The sequence below is a fragment of the Oncorhynchus masou genome, chromosome 24, assembly GCF_036934945.1.
Source record: "Oncorhynchus masou masou isolate Uvic2021 chromosome 24, UVic_Omas_1.1, whole genome shotgun sequence".
Classification (NCBI taxonomy): Eukaryota; Metazoa; Chordata; class Actinopteri; order Salmoniformes; family Salmonidae; genus Oncorhynchus; species Oncorhynchus masou.
The window spans coordinates 40,208,786-40,229,813 of NC_088235.1; the positions used below are offsets into that span (position 1 = coordinate 40,208,786).

The following is a 21,028-nucleotide window of genomic DNA, read 5'->3' on the forward strand; positions in this document are numbered from 1 at the left end:
AATGGTCTGACAAACAGTGCTGTAGCTCTGCCACTTTCCAGCGAAGATGCTGAAGGGGGCCATAGGCGGATGTGGTGGATTGAGACGCAGCTCATGCAAAAAAAAGATATCTAGCTGAAACTGACGGATTTTGATGGGGATTTATTTTATTATGTTACTTAGATTGACTCACCGGTGCCAATATACTTTATATTTAGGCTTGCCATAACAAAGGGGTTGAACACAAAACATGTTAAAAATATATTTCCACTTCGACATTATGGGGTATTGTGTGTAGGCCAGTGACAAAACAAAATGTGGAAAGAGGGGTGTGTTTCCTTTTTAGGTGGTTTGACTTGTCTGCACAGGGCACTGAGTCATTTGTAATTCTATATAATATAAAATATATTTAATAATTGATGTAGTGATTAAGAGAAACATGCTGTTAAACTCCCACCTACACTAGTATAGTAGATCGCTTATTGTACAGTGTGTAGGTGGAGCGATCAAATCAGATCACAGTGTGTGCGTGTGTCAGCTTCAATGCATGGGAAGCTAATGAAGATGATGAATGAGGCATGACAACATTAGTACCCTGGTAGTAGTCCTTAGGGATACATGCACCCACACACACACACCCAAGCACACACCCACCCACACGCATACACATGCACACACATAGAGGACAGTGAAAGAGAGAGATGGGAGGGAGGTAGAGTAAAGCATATGTTTCAAAAAGAAGAAGATGGGGGACTGAGAACGGGATAGAAGTTGAGGAAATGGAATGGAAAAATAAGAACATTCAGACCCTAAGGTGGGCCTAAATTCCCTCTCTCGCTGTCTCACTGTATACCTTTTGCTCATCCGTCTTCTCTCTATTTCAATTGTTCAATATCTCCTATTCCCCATTTATAATGCCTATAGGTCTAACTTCAGCAGGCTAACACAGTCTTGTTCAGGCACTTTGTTCCGTTAACTAGAGGGTATCTGGTTCAAGTCCCACTCTTGCTGATCCTGCCTCAATCGCTACATCACTATGATATAATACAGTGCGTTAGATAATACAGTGTAAACTGGGCCATATTGTATCACCCACTCACTCATATCTGATGATTATTATCATATTAGTCTTTATTGAGTAGCATCAGGTGCACACAGGGTACTCAACCGGGACAGCTATCCCCCTCACTCACAATCTGTGTGTGTGCCTATGTACGTGTGTGTGTGTGTGTGTGTGTGTGTGTGTGTGTGTGTGTGTGTGAGTGAGTGCACTCAGTTTACTATGGAAACTGCTCATAACAGGCCAGGCTGCCAACAGAATAAATAATGTCAAGTTATGTAATGTGTGTGTCATGCATAATGAACAGCACTTGTTTGCTCTGTGATTAATATATCTATTGATCTGCTATTTTATGTATTCTAGTTCATTTGAGTGTGATGCAAAAGTCAAATCTCTATGAATTATTTATAAAGCTTTTAAAAAACAAGTGCAATGTTTATTATTATAAAGTAATATAATCTAAAATTATACATATGGATCCTACCACCACCGTCTAAATGTCTTGCCAAGCTTCTCCAGTTATACCATGCTGTGTTCCTGTAGTGTTTCTTTCCCTCGTAGTGCTACTAAGCTTAATTTTAACCCTTAACCCCTGACCTCTAACCTTTGTCTCCTCACCTGTAGTGTCAGTAGCGTCCAGACTGCCAGCTAGCTGCTCCAGTAGTCGCACTCTGGCTGCATTCCTGCGATGTTTTTTCCCCTTGTAGTGTTGCTGGGCCATCAGAGGATTGTTGAACCAGGCTCCACACAGACAGCAGTACTTCCCTGTCTCACCACTCCGACCACCACTACCCACCACCGCCACCGGGGGTGCTAGAGAGGAGGGCCATGGTAGGGCAGGTGAGGCATGGGGAGGGGTGGAGTCACTGGGCTGGGGGGTAGAAGGGGATGAGTCTGTGGGAGTGAGGGAAAAGGGAAAGGAGATAGAAGGGAGCATGGAAAAGGGGGTAGGGTGGGAGATAGGATAATGAAGGGTGGGGGATAAGGGTGGGATAAGAGGGGCAGGAAGGAGAGGAGAAGAGACAACAATATAAATATAAGGGAAGGAGGAACAGGAGGAGCGAGGAGAGGGGAAGAGGAAGAGCACAATAAAATCATCTCAAATAAATAATAGACTACAAACATCAATAAATTCTAATTGTTGTAATGAGTCCATCGGAAATGACATCTACATCAAAACATTAGAGCGGTGTTGAGAGTCACACTAAGACATGTGCACACACATGCACACACACACAGTCAATAAGGTTGAGGAAAAGCGTGTGTGTGTTTGTGTGTGTTTCACTGGTATATATGTTAATCGCGTGTGTGCTTGTCAGTCTGTTTTGTGTGTGCGTCATATGTTTTGTGTATGTGTGTCATATGCTAATGTCTCTGTGTGTGCGAGCACACACACAAGCAATCTCCATAGACAAACATTGGCAGTAGAATGTCTTTACTTAAGAGCTCAGTGACTTTCAATGTGGCACTGTCATAGGATGCCACCGTTCCAACAAGTCAGTTCGTCAAATTTCTGCCCTGCTAGAGCTGCCCTGGTCAACTGTAAGTGCTGTTATTGTGAAGTGGAAACGTCTAGGAGAAACAACGGCTCAGAGGTAGGCCACACAAGCTCACAGAATAGGATGGTCGAGTGCTGAAGCGCTTAGCGCGTAAAACCGCCTATCCTCAGTTGCAACACTCACTACTGAGTTCCAAATAACCTCAGGAAGCAAAGTCATGACAATAACTGTTCGTTGGAAACTTCATGAAATGGGTTTCCATGGCCGAGCAGTCACACACAACCCTAAGATCACCATGCGCAATGTCAAGCATCGGCTGAAGTGGTGCAAACCTCACCGCCATTCGACTCAGGACCAGTGGGAATGCGTCCTAGCTGCCCGACGGACAAATCTGGGAATGGTGGAAGCCAGGAGAACACTACCTGCCCCAATGCATAGTGCCAACTGTAAAGTTTGGTGGACAAGGAATAATCGTCTGGGGCTGTTTTTCATGGTTCGGGATAGACCTCTAAGTTCCAGTGAAGGGAAGTCTTAACACTACAGCATACAATGACATTCTAGACGATTCTGTGCTTCCAACTTTGTGCCAACAGTTTGGGGAAGGCCCTTTCCCGTTTCAGCATAGCAATGCCCCCGTGCACAAAGCGAGGTCTATACAGAAATTGTTCGTCGAGATCGGTGTGGAAGAACTTGACTGGCCTACACAGAACACTGACCTCAACCCCATCAAGTAGCTTTGGGATGAACTGGAACGCCAACTGTGAGCCAGGCCTAATCGCTCAACACCATTGCCTGACCTCACTAATGCTCTTGTGGCTAATGGAAGCAAGTCCCTGCAGCAATGTTCCACCATCTAGTAGAATGCCTTCCCAGAAGAGTGGAGGCTGTTATTGCAGCAAAGGGGGGACAACCTCCATATTAAGGCACATGAGTTTGGAATGACATATTTAACGAGCAGGTGTCCACATACTTTTGGTCATGTAGTATAAGTGTGCATGTGCGCGTGTACATGTCATGTCATATGGATGCTTCTGTGTGTGTGACCATTCATCAGACATTCTCTCTTCCCCCTCATATTCTGTAAAGATAAAATAGAGAAGTGGATGTATTCTAGGTGACCCTGTTGAAAAATGGCAGCCTGGTTACCACGGAAACAGGCCATTAATAGCCCAAGCGCCAACAGGATGAGACCCGGGGTCATAGACTGTGGTGTGAGTTGTGAGTATGTTGTGTGTGTGTGCGTGTTTGTCAATCTCTGTGTGTGTGTGTATGTGTGTGTGTGTGTGTGTGGCATGGAGCGACATAACAGGTCACTCATGACTCGCAGACGCCAGACACAAAAGGGAGTGTGTGTGAGTGTTTGCGTGTGACGGCAAGCATTTGAAAGTGTGAGCTGTGTATGTTTGCATCAGGGTGTGTGTGCATGTATGCATGTAAAGGTGTGTGTGTGAGTGAGTGCATTGTAAAATCCATATCAAATCAAATGTTATTGGTCACATACACATGGTTAGCAATGTTATTGCGAGTGCAACGAAATGCTTGTGCTTCTATTACAACAGTGTAATATCTAACAAGTCATCTAACCATTCCCCAACAACTACCTAACACACAAATCTAAAAGGATGGAATAAGAATATGTACATATAAATATATGGATGAGCGATGGCCGAGCATCAGAGGCAAGATGCAATAGATGGTATAAGATGCAGTATAAACATATGACATGAGTAATGTAAGATATGTAAACATTAATAAAGTGGCATTGTTTAAAGTGACTAGTGAGTCTCTCAGGAACCAATACACACAGCAAAGACTAGCTTTTTCAAACAGAAATTTGCATCATATATCTCTAACTCCAAAAAGTCCATGGAGAATAAGAGCACCTCCTCCCAGCTGCCCACTGCACTGAGGCTAGGTAACACTGTCACCAACAATAAATCCACGATAATCGAGAATTTCAATAAGCATTTCACTACGGCTGGCCATGCTTTCTACATGGCTACCCCAACCCCGGCCAACAGCTCCGCACCCCCCGCAGCTACTTGCCCAAGCCTCCCCAGCTTCTTCTTCAACCAAATCCAGATAGCTGATGTTCTGAAAGAGCTGCAAAACCTGGACCCCTACAAATAACCTGGGCTAGACAATCTGGACCCTCTCTTTCTAACATTATCTGCCGCCATTGTTGCAATCCCTATTAACAGTCTGTTAAACCTCTCTTTTGTATCGTCCAAGATCCCTAAAGATTGGAAAGCTACCACGGTCATACCCCTCTTCAAAAGGGGGTGACACTCTAGATCCGAACCGTTATAGACCTATATCCATCCTGGCCTGCCTATCTAAAGTATTCTATAGATCGATTCGAATCCCACCGTATCTTCTCCGCTGTGCAATCTGGTTTCCGAGCTGGTCACGGGTGCACCTCAGCCACGCTCAAGGTACTAAATGATATCATAACCGCCATCGATAAAAGACAGCACTGTGCAGCCGTCTTCATCGACCTGGCCAAGGCTTTTGACTCTTGTCAATCACCATATTCTTATCGGCAGACTCAACAGCCTTGGATTCTCTAATGACTGCCTTGCCTGGTTAACCAACTACTTCTCAGAGAGTTCAGTGTGTCAAATAAGAGGGCCTGTTGTCTGGACCTCTGGCAGTCTCTATGGGGGTACCACAGGGTATAATTGTCGGGCTGACTCTTTTGTCTGTATATATCTACAATGTCGCTCTTCCTGCGGGTGATTCTCTGATCCACCTCTATGCAGATGACACCATTCTATATACATCTGGCCCTTCTTTGGACACTTCTTTGTTAACAAACCTCCAAACGAGCCTTAATGCCATACAACACTCCTTCTGTGGCCTCCAACTGCTCTTAAACGCGAGTAAAACCAAACGCATGCTTTCCAACCGTTCGCTGCCCGCACCCGCCCGCCTGACTAGCATCACTACTCTGGACGGTTCTAAATTAGAATATGTGGACAACTACAAATACCTAGGTGTTTGGCTAGACTATAAACTCTCCTTCCAGACTCATATTAAACACCTCCAATCCAAAATGTAATCAACAATCGGCTTCCTATTTCGCAATAAAGCCTCCTTCACTTACGCCGCCAAATATACCCTTGTAAAACGTACTATTCTACCAATCCTTGACTTTGGCGAAGTCAGTTACAAAATAGCTTCCAATACTCTACTCAGCAAACTGGATGCAGTCTATCACAGTGCCATCCGTTTTGTTACCAAAGCCCTTTATACCACCCACCACTGCGAACTGTATGCTCTAGTCGGCTGGCCCTCGCTACATATTCGTCGCCAGACCCACTGGCTCCAGGACATCTATAAGTCAATTCTAGGTAAAGCTCCGCCTTATCTCAGCTCACAGGTCACGATAACAACACCCACCCGTAGCACGCACTCCAGCAGGAATATCTCACTGGTCATCCACAAAGCCAACACCTACTTTGTCCGCCTTTCCTTCCAGTTCTCTGCTGCCAATGACTGGAACGAATTGCAAAAATTGCTGAAGCTGGAGACTTACATTTCCCTCACTAACTTTAAACATCAGCTACCTGAGCAGCTAACCAATCGCTGCAGCTGTACATAGTCCATCTGTAAACAGCCCACCCAATCTACCTACCTCATACCCATATTGTTTTGATGTACTTTTCTGCTCTTTTGCACACCAGTATTTCAAATTGCTCATCATCATCTGCTCATCTAGCGGGCTGTGTTAATTTGCTAAATTGTAATTACTTCGCTACTATGGCCTATTTATTGCCTTACCTCCTCACGCCATTTGCACACACTGTATATAGACTTTTTTCTATTGTGTTATTGACTGTACGCTTGTTTATTCAATGTGTAACTCTGTGTTGTTGTTTGTGTCACACTGCTTTGCTTTATCTTGGCCAGGTCGCAGTTGTAAATGAGAACTTGTTCTCAACTAGCTTACCTGGTTAAATAAAGGTGAAATAAAAATAAATAAAAATGTAGGCAGCAGCCTCTCTGAGTTAGTTATTGCTGTTTGGCAGTCTGATGCCATTTAGATAGAAGTTGTTTTTCAGTCTCTCGGTCCCAGCTTTGATGCACCTGTACTGACCTCGCATTCTGGATGGTAGCAGGGTGAACAGGCAGTGGCTTGGGTGGTTGTTGTCCTTGATTATCTGTTTGGCCTTCCTGCGACATCGGTTGCTGTAGGTGTCCTGGTGCGCAGGTAGTTTGCCTCCGGTGATGCGTTGTGCAGACGCACCATACTCTGGAGAGCCTTGCGGTTTTGGGCGGTGCAGTTGACGTATCAGGCGGTGATACAGCCTGACAGGATGCTCTCGATTGTGCATCTGTAAAAGTTTGTCAGGGTTTTAGGTGACAAGACAAATTTCTTCAGCCTCCTGAGGTTGAAGAGGCAACGTTGCTCCTTCTTCTCCACACTATCTGTGTGGCTGTACCATTTCAGCTTGTCTGTGATGTGTACACCTAGGAACTTAAAACTTTCCACCTTCTCCACTACTGTCCCTTCGATGTGGATGGGGGGGGTACTCCCTCTGCTGTTACCTGAAGTCCACGATAATCTTCTTTGTTTTGTTAACTTTGAGTGAGAGGTTGTTTTCCTGACACCACACTCCGAGTTCCCTCACCTCAGGCCGTCTCGTCGTTGTTGATAATCAACCCACTATTCATGTGTCGTCTGCAAATTTGATGATTGAGTTGGAGGCGTGCATGGCCATGCAGTCATGGGTGAACAGCGAGTACAGGAGGGGGCTGAGGACGCGCCCTTGTGGGGCCCCAGTGTTGAGGGTCAGCGAAGTGGAGATGTTGTTTCTTACATTCACGACCTCGGGGAGGCCCGTCAGAAAGTCCAGGACCCAATTGCACAGGGTGGGGTTGAGACCCAGGGCCTCCAGCTTAATGATGAGCTTGGATGGTACTATGGTGTTGAATGCTGAGCTGTAGTCAATGAACAGAATTCTTACATAGGTATTCCTCTTGTCTAGATGGGATAGAGCAGTGTGCAGTCTGATGGTGATTGAATCGTCTGTGGACCTGTTGGGGCGTTGTGCAATCTGAAGTGGGTCTAGGGGAGCAGGTAAAGTGGAAATTATATTATCCTTGACTAGTCTCTCAAAGCACTTCATGATGACAGAAGTGAGTGCTATGGGGCGATAGTCATTTAGTTCAGTTATCTTTGCATCTTGGGTACATGAACAATAGTGGCCATCTTGAAGCATGTGGGGACAGCAGACTGGGATAGGGAGAGATTGAATATGTCCATAAACACACCAGCCAGCTGGTCTGCGCATGCTCTGTGGACGCGACTAGGGATGCCGCTTGGGCCAGCAGCCTCGTGAGGGTTAACACGTTTAAATATTTTACTCACGTTGGCCACGGAGGAAGAGAGGACGGGCCCGCAGTCCTTCTTAGTGGGCTGCATCAGTGGCACTGTATTATCCTCAAAGCGGGCAAAGAAGGTGTTTAGTTTGTCTGGAAGCAATACGTTGGTGACCATGACTTGGCTGGTTTCTTTTTGTAGTCCATAATTACCTGTAAGCCCTGCCACTTACATCTCGTGTCTGAGCTGTTGAAATGCGACTTTTTCCCAATACCAACATTTCGCTTGTTTGATTGCCTTGCGGATGGAATAACTACAGTGCTTATTTTCAGCCATATGCCCAGTCCTCTTTCCGTGGTTAAATTAGGTGGTTCACACTTTCAGTTTGCGCGAATGCCGCAAGCCATCCATGGTTTTGTTTAGGGGAGGTTTTTATAGTGGGTACAACATCGTCAATGCACTTCCTTAAAAACTCACTCACTGAGTCAGCGTATGGATCGATGTTATTCTCTGAGACTGTCCGGAACATTTCACAGTGTCCATGAGCAAAGCAATCTTGAAGCGTAGATTCCAATTGGTCAGACCAGCGTTGAATGGTTCTAGTCATGGTTACATCCTGTTTGAGTTTATACCTATAGGACGTTAGGAGCAAGATGGAGTCGTGGTTGGATTTACCGAAGGAAGGGTGAGGACCTTGTATGCATCTCGCAAGTTGGAGTAGCAGTGGTCCAATGTATGCTTGTGGGTCATTGTTGAAGATGTGCTTAGTGAAAGCAGAGAGAGTGGTTTGTTAGGTACATAGCCAAATACTGTAGTGTGAGAAAGCTATGATGCAAGATGGCTTGTCAAACTGTCTAGTTCTGCCATCTACACAGTGCTAGTGTCTTTAGAGTGCTACTCAGAAAAAAACTTTCATTTTCCACTTCACATCTTCATCACATATTTGACATTGTCAGTCGTACACTGAGTATACCAAACATTAGGAATATCTTCCTAATATTGAGTTGCACCCTCCACCACCTTCCTTTTGCCCTCATGACAGCCTCAATTCGTTGGGACAGGAAAAACCCAGCAGCGTTGAAGTCCTTGACACAAACCAGGGCGCCTGACACCTACTACCATAACCCGTTCAAAAGCACTTACATGAATGGCACACATACAAAATCCATGTCTCAATTGTCTGAAGGCTTAAAAATCATACTTTAATCTGTTTCCTCCCCTTCATCTACACTGATTGATGTGGATTTAACAGGTGACATCAATAAGGGATCACAGTCATCACTTGTATTCACCTGGCCAGTCTATGTCATTGTGGGGCGGCAGGGTAGCCTAGTGGTTAGAGAGTTGGACTAGTAACCGGAAGGTTGCGAGTTCAAACCCCCGAGCTGACAAGGTACAAATCTTTCATTCTGCCCCTGAACAGGCAGTTAACCCACTGTTCCCAAGCCGTCATTGAAAATAAGAATTTGTTCTTAACTGACTTGCCTGGTTAAATAAAGGTAAAAAAAAAAATTGTCATGAGAATTTTCAATCCCAATGAAAATAACTGACAATCAATAGCTCTGACCAATCCCCGACCATGGGTTTAATAATAATTAGTCAAAGTTAGTACATTTTATTCACGGGAACGCTCTGAAGTCCATTATTCAGAGACCCATTTTATAGCTGCGTACACAAACAGTAGGTGAGTTTTAGCCTTCTCCATAGTTCTCACCGCTGTGTATCACTACACGAAACCTTGAGAAGTACTCCCTATGCTATCAAAGGTTTCTCAGAGGCCTAGCCAGGTCGGTTCAAACACAGTTGAATTGTTCTTCGGTATTTTCTTAGGCACACACAAGTTCAAATCCTAAACTAAGCCTTGCTCAGACAGTCTGCATTTTTCCACTCTACAGATACATTGTTTAATCTAATTCTGACTAAAACTACACACATCATCAGATTATAATTTTATGATTCTAATCAATTTCATACAATTATAAGGTTTCAGAGTGGAATTATTTAATCATTATCTTTCAACATGTACATGTTTTTATCATGGAAAGAGCAAGTGTTCTCAATGTTTTGTATACTCAGTGTATATCGGTATAATATATCTGATGGCTCTGTAGGATACATCATTGCCTTGTCCATGTCTTAGGTGCAGGGTTGGTTGAGTAACGCATTACATGAAATCCGTTACATGTAAGGGATTACCAAAACACGGTAACTGTAATCCGTTATGTTACCAGCAAAAATATTGTAATCAGATTACAGATTCTTTTGAAAAACGAGATGATTACTTAAAAAAATAAATCTTGTGACAGTTGTTTTCTCAGTAACATTCAAATCATCTTTGAAAAAACGTGCAAATTTAAGTTTGTTCCACCTGAGCGAGTCTGACCACAAGTCAGAGACCACTATGATGACACCAAATGTGTTTGATCGATCGTGGGAAGAGAGCAGGAACAGGCTTTTGTAGGCTACACACCAAGGTATCACACTTAGAGGTAAGGATGACAGCAGTGGTGTAGTCTACGGCGATACTGTTATCACTTATTATTGAAATCTGCATAGCGCATTGATGTGAATCACACTTCTGCTCTCTTATTTCGATATTTGAGCCTTGTGAATTGTGGCTGATGTCTGTTCACAAATCTAAATGTGTATTTGAACACAATAATGGTTGAATTCAAGAAGTTTAAGCTGCCTATCAAACATTGTTTTTGAAACCAGTGGAGAGCCAGTGAAAAATGTGTTCATGAAACAGCTGCATAGTGCGAATCCCAGCCTATGGAACAAAAAGAGGACTTTTATTGCTCAATCTAATTAATGTTGATAAAAAAACTAAATCCATATTGTAGGCCTAATGGACACATGCTCAAACTCACACACTTTTGATAGACTTAAAGCGGCAATCTATAGTTGCTACATCCATTTAAAAAAAAACTATATATACAGTTGAAGTCAGAAGTTTACATACACTAAAACTTGTTTTTTTCCTATTAACAAACTGTAGTTTTGGCAAGTAGGTTAGGACATCTACTTTGTGCAAGACACAAGTCATTTTTCCAACAATTGTTTACAGAGATTATTTCACTTATAATTCACTCTATCACAATTCCAGTGGGTCAGAAGTTTACATACACTAAGTTGACTGTATCTACATTCCAGAAAATTACGTCATGGCTTTAGAAGGTTCTGATAGGCTAATTGACATAATTTGAGTCAATTAGAGGTGTACCTGTGGAAGAATTTCAAGGCCTACCTTCAAACTAAGTGCCTCTGTGCTTGACATCATGGGGAAATCACAAGAAATTAGCCAAGACCTCAGAAAAACATTGAAGCCCTCCACAAGTCTGGTTAATCATTGGGAGCAATTTCCAAACGCCTGAAGGTACCCGTTCATCTGTACAAACAATAGTACGCAAGTATAAACACCATGGGACCACACAGCGTCATATCGCTCAGGAGGAGACACGTTCTGTGTCCTAGAGATGACCGTAGTTTTGTGAGAAAAGTGCAAATCATTCCCAGAACATCAGCCAAGTACCTTGTGAAGATGTTGGAAGAAACAGGTACAAAAGTATATAAATCCACAGTAAAACGATTCCTATATCGTCATGACCTGAAAGGCTGCTCAGCAAGGAAGAAGCCACTGCTCCAAAACCACCATAAAAAAGCCAGACTAGGGTTTGCAACTGCACATGGGGACAAAGATCGAACTTTTGGAGAAATGTCCTCTGGTCTGATGAAACAAAAATAGAACTGTTTGGCCATAATGACCATCCTTATTTTTGGAGGAAAAAGGGGGAGGCTTGCAAGCCGAAGAACACCATCCCAAACGTGAAGCATCATGTTGTGAGGGTTCTTTGCTGCAGGAGGGACTGGTGCACTTCACAAAATAGATGGCATCATGAGGTAGGTAAATCATGAGGTAGGTAAATGATGTGGGTATATTGAAGCAACATCTCAAGACATCAGTCAGGAAGTTACAGCTTGGTCACAAATGGGTCTTCCAAATGGACAATGACCCCAAGCATACTCCCAAAGTTGTGGCAAAATGGCTTAAGGACAACAAAGTCAAGGTATTGGAGTGGCCATCACAAAGCTCTGACCTCAATCCCATAGAACATTTTTGGGCAGAACTGAAAAAGCGAGTGCGAGAAAGGAGGCCTACAAACCTGACTCAGTTACACCAGCTCTGTCAGGAGGAATGGGCCAAAATTCACCCAACTTATTGTGGGAAGCTTGTCGAAGGCTACCGGAAACGTTTGACCCAAGTTAACCAATTGAAAGTCAATGCTACCAAGTACTAATTGAGTGTATGTACACTTCTGACCCAATGGGAACGTGATGAAAGAAAGAAAAGCTGAAATAAATCATTCAACTGTAACTTATTAATGCCTCATGAGCTTAGTTCAATTGTCACACTCCATGAAAACCTATAATATAAGCATGTTTTTCTCCAATGTTTGTAAACATTGTAATTGTAAACGAACACTGTACAGCCTCAATACATGGTTAAAACAATAATGTTGATATATATCATGGATGGTCAGTCCTTGCATCCATAACTCTGTCTATTAATCTGAGAGTGGTTAATTTTCTCCTTACCTATCCCTCAGCTTTTTACCAAAACAGAGGCGGGGTGGCCGTTTTGTTATTGTTTCATTTGTGGATTTGCCCTTTAAACAGCTACATATTATCAAGCTATCAAAGTGTCACCAAAAAGAACGTAAACAATAGCCTATAGCAAATGCAGCATATGGCATTACTTTTTCACGTGTAAATAGCACTTTTCAGTAGTGCTCAAAGCATGCCATTCCATGATCGCAGCATTTATTTTTCAACTTGAATCAATTTGCCCAATCAGTCCTCCATGACAACCACATCATAAACAACAGAGTAAGGCTGGCTAATAAATCCTTCGTTTCGGGGTTATGCTCAGGTAAAACAATTTGACTAATCTGTACTTCCATATTTCCAAGTCCTATTCTTGAAGATTAAGGGGTATAACATTTATTGGATTTTTTGTTTATTTTTTTTATTTTACCTTTATTTAACCAGGTAGGCTAGTTGAGAACAAGTTCTCATTTACAACTGCAACCTGGCCAAGATTAAGCATAGCAGTGTGAACTGACAACACAGAGTTACACATGGAGTACACAATTAACAAGTCAATAACACAGTAGACAAAAAAAAGGGGAGTCTATATACAATGTGTGCAAAAGGCATGAGGAGGTAGGCGAATAATTACAATGTTGGAGATTAACACTGGAGTGATAAATGATCAGATGATCATGTACAGGTAGAGATATTGGTGTGCAAAAGAGCAGAAAAGTAAATAAATAAAAACTGTGGGAATGAGGTAGGTGAAAATGGGTGGGCTATTTACCAATAGATTATGTACAGCTGCAGCGATCGGTTAGCTGCTCAGATAGCTGATGTTTAAAGTTAGTGAGGGAAATGTAAGTCTCCAGCTTCAGCGATTTTTGCAATTCGTTCCAGTCATTGGCAGCAGAGAACTGCAAGGAAAGGCGGCCAAAGTAGGTGTTGGCTTTAGGGATGATCAGTGAGATACACCTGCTGGAGCGCGTGCTACGGATGGGTGTTGCCATCGTGACCAGTGAACTGAGATAAGGCGGAGCTTTACCTAGCACGGCCTTGTAGATGACCTGGAGCCAGTGGGTCTTGCAACGAATATGTAGCGACGGCCAGCCGACTAGAGCATACAAGTCGCAGTGGTGGGTAGTATAAGGTGCTTTAGTGACAAAACGGATGGCACTGTGATAAACTGCATCCAGTTTGCTGAGAAGAGTGTTGGAAGCAATTTTGTAGATGACATCGCCGAAGTCGAGGATCGGTAGGATAGTCAGTTTTACTAGGGTAAGCTTGGCAGCGTGAGTGAAGGAGGCTTTGTTACGAAATAGAAAGCCGACTCTTGATTTGATTTTCGATTGGAGATGTTTGATATGGGTCTGGAAGGAGAGTTTGCAGTCTAGCCAGACACCTCGGTACTTATAGGTGTCCACATATTCAAGGTCGGAACCATCCAGTGTGGTGATGCTAGTCGGGCATGCGGGTGCAGGCAGTGATCAGTTGAAAAGCATGCATTTGGTTTTACTAGCGTTTAAGAGCAGTTGGAGGTCACGGAAGGAGTGTTGTATGGCATTGAAGCTCGTTTGGAGGTTAGATAGCACAGTGTCCAATGACGGGCCGAAAGTATATAGAATGGTGTCGTATGCGTAGAGGTGGATCAGGGAATCGCCCGCAGCAAGAGCAACATCATTGATATATACAGAGAAAAGAGTTGGCCCGAGAATTGAACCCTGTGGCACCCCCATAGAGACTGCCAGAGGACCGGACAGCATGCCCTCCGATTTGACACACTGAACTCTGTCTGCAAAGTAATTGGTGAACCAGGCAAGGCAGTCATCCGAAAAACCGAGGCTACTGAGTCTGTCGATAAGAATATGGTGATTGACAGAGTCGAAAGCCTTGGCAAGGTCGATGAAGACGGCTGCACAGTACTGTCTTTTATCGATGGCGGTTATGATGTCGTTTAGTACCTTGAGTGTAGCTGAGGTGCACCCGTGACCGGCTCGGAAACCAGATTGCACAGCGGGGAAGGTACGGTGGGATTCGAGTGGTCAGTGACCTGTTTGTTGACTTGGCTTTCGAAGACCTTAGATAGGCAAGGCAGAATGGATATAGATCTGTAACAGTTTGGGTCCAGGGTGTCTCCCCCTTTGAAGAGGGGGATGACTGCGGCAGCTTTCCAATCCTTGGGGATCTCAGACAATATGAAAGAGAGGTTGAACAGGCTGGTAATAGGGGTTGCGACAATGGCGGCGGATAGTTTCAGAAATAGAGGGTCCAGATTGTCAAGCCCAGCTGATTTATACGGGTCCTGGTTTTGCAGCTCTTTCAGAACATCTGCTATCTGGATTTGGGTAAAGGAGAACCTGGAGAGGCTTGGGCGAGGAGCTGCGGGGGGGCCGGAGCTGTTGGCCGAGGTTGGAGTAGCCAGGCGGAAGGCATGGCCAGCCGTTGAGAAATGCTTGTTGAAGTTTTCAATAATCATGGATTTGTCGGTGGTGACCGTGTTCCCTAGCCTCAGTGCAGTGGGCAGCTGTGAGGAGGTGCTCTTGTTCTCCATGGACTTCACAGTGTCCCAGAACTTTTTGGAGTTGGAGCTACAGGATGCAAACTTCTGCCTGAAGAAGCTGGCCTTAGCTTTCCTGACTGACTGCGTGTATTGGTTCCTGACTTCCCTGAACAGTTGCATATCGCGGGGACTGTTCGATGCTATTGCAGTCCGCCGGATTGACTGGAAGTCTGATAGACTTTATGTTTTAATGTAAAGATATAACTTAATCGTATTATTATATGTAGTAGAAAGCGATTGGTTAGAAGAAGCCTACATAACTAACACATAAAGTAAAATGTAACATCTATATATGGCCAGCTATGTAAACTCTGACATTGATTTATCCTGCAATAGATGTGGTTCAATTGGTAACATACATTTTTGTCTTCTTCTAATGCCTCTTAAGAGGAAAGTAATCAAATTACATTACTGAGTTTGGGTAATCTAAAAGTTACGTTACTGATTACAGTCTTGGGCAGGTAACTCTAACCAATTAGATTAAGAAAATGACCTAAACCAACCCAGCTTAGGTGTGCGTTTTTGAACACAGAGAGAGAGGAGTGTGTGCATTTGTTGGTAATGCCGTGAGCTCGTTAGTTAGAAATACTTTGGCTAAATGGGTCCTTGTTCACATAGTTACAGTATCTAGGGCTGTGTCTCTGTACCTCTCACCAACTCACACTCATATGCACACACGCACGCAAATACATACGCAAATCCACACACACACACACACACACACACACACACACACACACACACACACACACACACACACACACACACACACACACACACACACACACACACACACACACACACACACACACATGAGAGAAACAGAGAGAATTATTAATTCCTGTCCTCCAGAGAGGAGAAAAGAACTACAGCTGAAGTAGTTGTGAGAGGGGGAATATATATATATATATATATATATATATATATATATATATATATATATATAGAAAGAGAGAGAGAGAGAGTGAGACAAAGGAAGAGTGTGTGTGTGTATTTGAGATAAAAGCTAGTACGAGAATGTGCTTGCCTGCATGCTTGTCTGTGTGTATGTGTGTGCTTGTGGTTATGGCTGTGAGAGCAACAGTAGGGTTCGATGTGCTGACAGTTCAAAGGACAACATATGCTGAGCAGCAACAGGGAGAGAGACCTTGTTGTTCTCCACCCTCATTTTATATCACTCGCTTTTTTCAATATCTGTGCACAGTAAAGCAGAAGAAAGTGCTTTTTACAGAGGGATTGGAGTGCATGACAATGAACATGGGAGGGGGGAGAGAGACAGAGAGAGAGAGAGAGAGAGAGAGAGAAAGAGAGAGAGACAGAGAGATTGCTTTGGCAATGTAAACATATGTTTCCCATGCCAATAAAGAATCTACGAATTGAACTGGGAGAGAGAGAGAGAGAGAGAGAGAGAGAGAGAGAGAGAGAGAGAGAGAGAGAGAGAGAGAGAGAGAGAGAGAGAGAGAGAGAGAGAGAGAGGGAGGAGGAGGAAGAGGAGGAGGAGGAGGACTGTGTTCTTAACTGACTTGCCTAGTTTAAATAAAGGTTAAATAAGTTACATAAAAATTGACAGAGAGGGGAGGCAGAGGTTCTTAATGGCCCTTTTCCCATTCCATCATTTCATCCTCCACGCTCTATCTCTCTTTACATCTCTGGCTATGTGTGTGTTTAGATAGCTGTCCAGACTGTTCACTAGTGTCATGACTGTCCTGATCAGGTCAGGTTACAGGAGACCAGAACCCTACAGATTATCTCTCAACCCCAACAGAGGAGGAGAGATCTAGGGGTCTGAAGATGTGGGGGTTTTATGACCCCTCACACCCCTGGTAAATCTCAGGCCACAGACAAATTCCTTTGTCCTGTTATTATGGGGAACCAGCCTCAGAACATTAAACATGAAATAAAGGGACTTTGGAACAATGGTTTCTGTCAGCCACAATGGTGGTCATGACGATAGATGGAATATGAAAATGTATGTCATTTTTGTTTTGTTATTAAAGGTTAATACTTATTGGTGAGACCCGGGTCAGTGCAGATTCACGGACTAGACGGTGTTCAGAACGAGATTGTAGAGGTAACTGGTTAATGAGTGGCTGTTGTAAAATCGATATTCTGATATTCTTTGAGTTTGGGAAATAGAAACTCAATAAAAACTAGTTTTCCCATGATGCCCCAGGTTAATGTGTTAATAATTGCTTGGTTCAGTTAATCACGCAATTAGAAACTTTTAATCATTCGATGAGCAACAGTCGTCACATTAACTAACACAACGTCACAACATATTTGTGCCCCCTGTGAGGAATCTAATATAGGACGAGGCCGCACTGTTGGGTTAATTCCATACCAATTGTGTAACAAGATACATACACTGCTCAAAAAAATAAAGGGAAAACTTAAACAACACAATGTAACTCCAAGTCAATCACACTTCTGTGAAATCAAACTGTCCACTTAGGAAGCAACACTGATTGACAATACATTTCACATGCTGTTGTGCAAATGGAATAGGCAATTAGCAAGACACCCCCAATAAAGGAGTGGTTCTGCAAGTGGTGAACACAGACCACTTCTCAGTTCCTATGCTTCCTGGCTGATGTTTTGGTCACTTTTGAATGCTGGCGGTGCTTTCACTCTAGTGGTAGCATGAGACGGAGTCTACAACCCACACAAGTGGCTCAGGTAGTGCAGCTCATCCAGGATGGAACATCAATGCGAGCTGTGGCAAGAAGGTTTGCTGTGTCTGTCAGCGTAGTGTCCAGAGCATGGAGGCGCTACCAGGAGACAGGCCAGTACATCAGGAGACGTGGAGGAGGCCGTAGGAAGGCAACAACCCAGCAGCAGGACAGCTACCTCCTCCTTTGTGCAAGGAGGAACAGGAGGAGCACTGCCAGAGCCCTGCAAAATGACCTCCAGCAGGCCAGAAATGTGCATGTGTCTGCTCAAATGGTCAGAAACAGACTCCATGAGGGTGGAATGAGGGCCCGACGTCCACAGGTGGGGGTTGTGCTTACAGCCCAAGACCGTGCAGGACGTTTGGCATTTGCCAGAGAACACCAAGATTGGCAAATTCGCCACTGGCGCCCTATGCTCTTCACAGATGAAAGCAGGTTCACACTGAGCACATGTGACAGACGTGACAGAGTCTGGAGATGCCGTGGAGAACGTTCTGCTGCCTGCAACATCCTCCAGCATGACCAGTTTGGCGGTGGGTCAGTCATTGTGTGGGGTGGAATTTCTTTGGGGAGCCTCACAGCCCTCCATGTGCTTGCCAGAGGTAGCCTGACTGCCATTAGGTACCGAGATGAGATCCTCAGACCCCTTGTGAGACCATATACTGGTGCGGTTGGCACTGGGTTCCTCCTAATGCAAGACAATGCTAGACCTCATGTGGCTGTTGTGTGTCAGCAGTTCCTGCAAGAGGAAGGCTTTGATGCTATGGACTGACCCGTGGACATCATGTCTCGCTCCATCCACCAACGCCACGTTGCACCACAGACTGTCCAGGAGTTGGCGGATGCTTTAGTCCAGGTCTGGGAGGAGATCCATCAGGAGACCATCCGCCACCTCATCAGGAGCATGCCCAGGCATTGTAGTGAGGTCATACAGGCACGTGGATGCCACACACACTACTGAGCCTCATTTTGACTTGTTTTAAGGACATTACATCAAAGTTGGATCAGCTTGTAGTGTGGTTTTCCACTTTCATTTTGAGTGTGACTCCAAATCCAGACCTCCATGGGTTGATAAATTTGATTTCCATTGATAATTTCTGTGTGATTTTGTTGTCAGCACATTCAACTATGTAAAAAAAAAAGGATTTAATAAGAATATTTAATTCATTCAGATCTAGGATGTGTTATTTTAGTGTTCCCTTTATTTCTTTGAGCAGTGTATATACCATTAATAGCTATAGGCAGGACTAGTGGGGGAGAGAAGCGTCTGTGTGTATGACGTTCAATTGCACCACCCCTGTGGTATTTCTGATGAAAGCCAGTGTGTAGGGGGGGGGGGGGGTCTACTGAATGCTACGAGCTTGGGCATAGGTACCAGCCGATGCAGGCATTCTGAGAATAATACTAGCTGGGACCAACTTAGTGTTATTTCTGTCGATTGCTTTCATGAACGACCTGACTCGGTCATAAGCAATTCCTAGAGCAGAGGACATATGAGCCAGCCATTACGGAAATTGGAGTAGATATATTCGTTTGACCGAAGCGAAGTCATTATCTCTCATACTCTTCACGTTACCTAACGTGAGAGGTAAAGGGTGGAACGTGAGACGTCACCTAGTAAACCTAGGTGGAAACCCCGCACAAGGAAAGCTAAGCATTGCGCCAGATGCTAAGCTAACAAAGGGCAGCAGCCATTTTTGTTTTCTCCTTTGTTCATAGGGAATTCTCGCGCCAGGCGGGAATCCTGTGAGATCTCAGCTTGCGCTATCAGTAACCTCTGGCGACAAATCGGCAGTCATTTTTCGTGAAATAATTCAGGTTACGATATCCTACAGGATATCAATGAGACATGGTTAAACTGTTCCCCATTAACTTAGAGATAGAAACTATTCAGGTTAATTAAAGCTAATCCCTGTAGCCTATATTGGGTTGACTAATCATTCAAATTGATTTATACATTAAATCTGTTTTACCAGCTTAAGGGTATTTAGGGAGACATTTTTACAGCATTGTGAAAGCCTACCTTCACTGGAACCTGGTCGATTTTAGCTTGTGTTAACAGTGACCTCCGGTGGTGAAGAATCACAAGTATGTCGGCGGACAAAAGGTGATCATAGAAACATGTCACCAGCCTGTGACTTTTCTGAAAAGCCAACAAATCCGTGAGGGTGCTGTACACAACAGCAGGATAGCGGCTTGGCTTATGACGCTACAGAGCCAAGATGCAGTAATCAACTACGCAAAAGCAGTGCTTTGGCGGTGTGTCAACACTGTGGTGACGATGAAACCGACTCCGCTCCACCCCCGCATGACATCGCTCCACCATTGCCTTCGAACCATCACTACTTCGAAGAAAACGTGTGTCTTGAAATGCCGATGTCAATTGAAGAGGACTGTTCTTACCGCCATCTAGACCACTTGCAAGCTGGGGTGGGATTGGTATGTGCCAACGACATTCTGTGCAAACCACTTCAATTTCAGCTTGGCAACAAGACCAGCTAGTTTGCAGAAGTGCTGATAACCCTGCAAACGGCAGTGAAACACGAATTGTCAGACCTGGCGATCTGCACCGACTCAAACTACGCGAGACTCACCTTCTTATGCCATTTTCCGTTTTGGACACAAAAGCACATGACTACGTCAAGTGGTAAAGAGGTGAACAACAAATAGCTCATCCTAGCTTGTGATGACCTCATCACCAAACACGACATACAGGTGCATTGAATGAAATTCAAAGGACACTCCAAATCATCTGGTCGTGACAAACTTGGCAACGACCATGCCGACAGCATGGCGAAATCCGGTGCAATTCACCTTGGGTGTTTGATGCTCGAGACAAAAAAAAACACAGTGGAAGCTATGGTGTCTGCGGTAACGCATAGCCATGTAGCACCACAGAAAACGTCTTCGCACGAACATAGTGTGTTGCTAACGCATTAATTCCTGAATTGCGACCTGGTAGCAATGCAACACCAAGGTGAGTCCCTCGCCACTTTGATGGCGTTCCTATCAGATCCTGTCAACCACCCAGTGTCCGAACTGGCTTTGGCAGGTTCACACGACTTGCGTTCGCTGTACGCAACTAAACAGCACCTCACACATGTAGAAGACCTACTGGTGTATGTTTCAGAAACCGACACCGCTCGAAGGTGGGTGGTTCCTAAAACTCAGAGGGGGATAATGATAGCCCATGCCCACGATGAGCCAGGTGGAGGCCATAGGGGGGGGCAAGGCTACATGTGAAACATTGCGACAGGTGGCCTACTGGCCTCACATGGAAAAAGACGTGGCCCAATACGTGAGGGGGTGTCTAGTTTGCTGCCAGTTTCAACCCTCCAAGCCACT

General features: G+C 44.3%; 1 protein-coding gene across 1 annotated transcript in view; it reads right to left on the minus strand.

The window, feature by feature from the left end:
* LOC135512172 (zinc finger matrin-type protein 4-like) overlaps nt 1-21,028 on the minus strand; it is a 128,091-nt gene that overhangs the window by 59,370 nt on the left and 47,693 nt on the right. Inside the window, exon 4 of the mRNA XM_064933896.1 lies at nt 1,658-1,933. Coding sequence (XP_064789968.1) covers nt 1,658-1,933 — 276 coding nt within the window. The remainder of the gene's footprint in view (nt 1-1,657; nt 1,934-21,028) is intronic.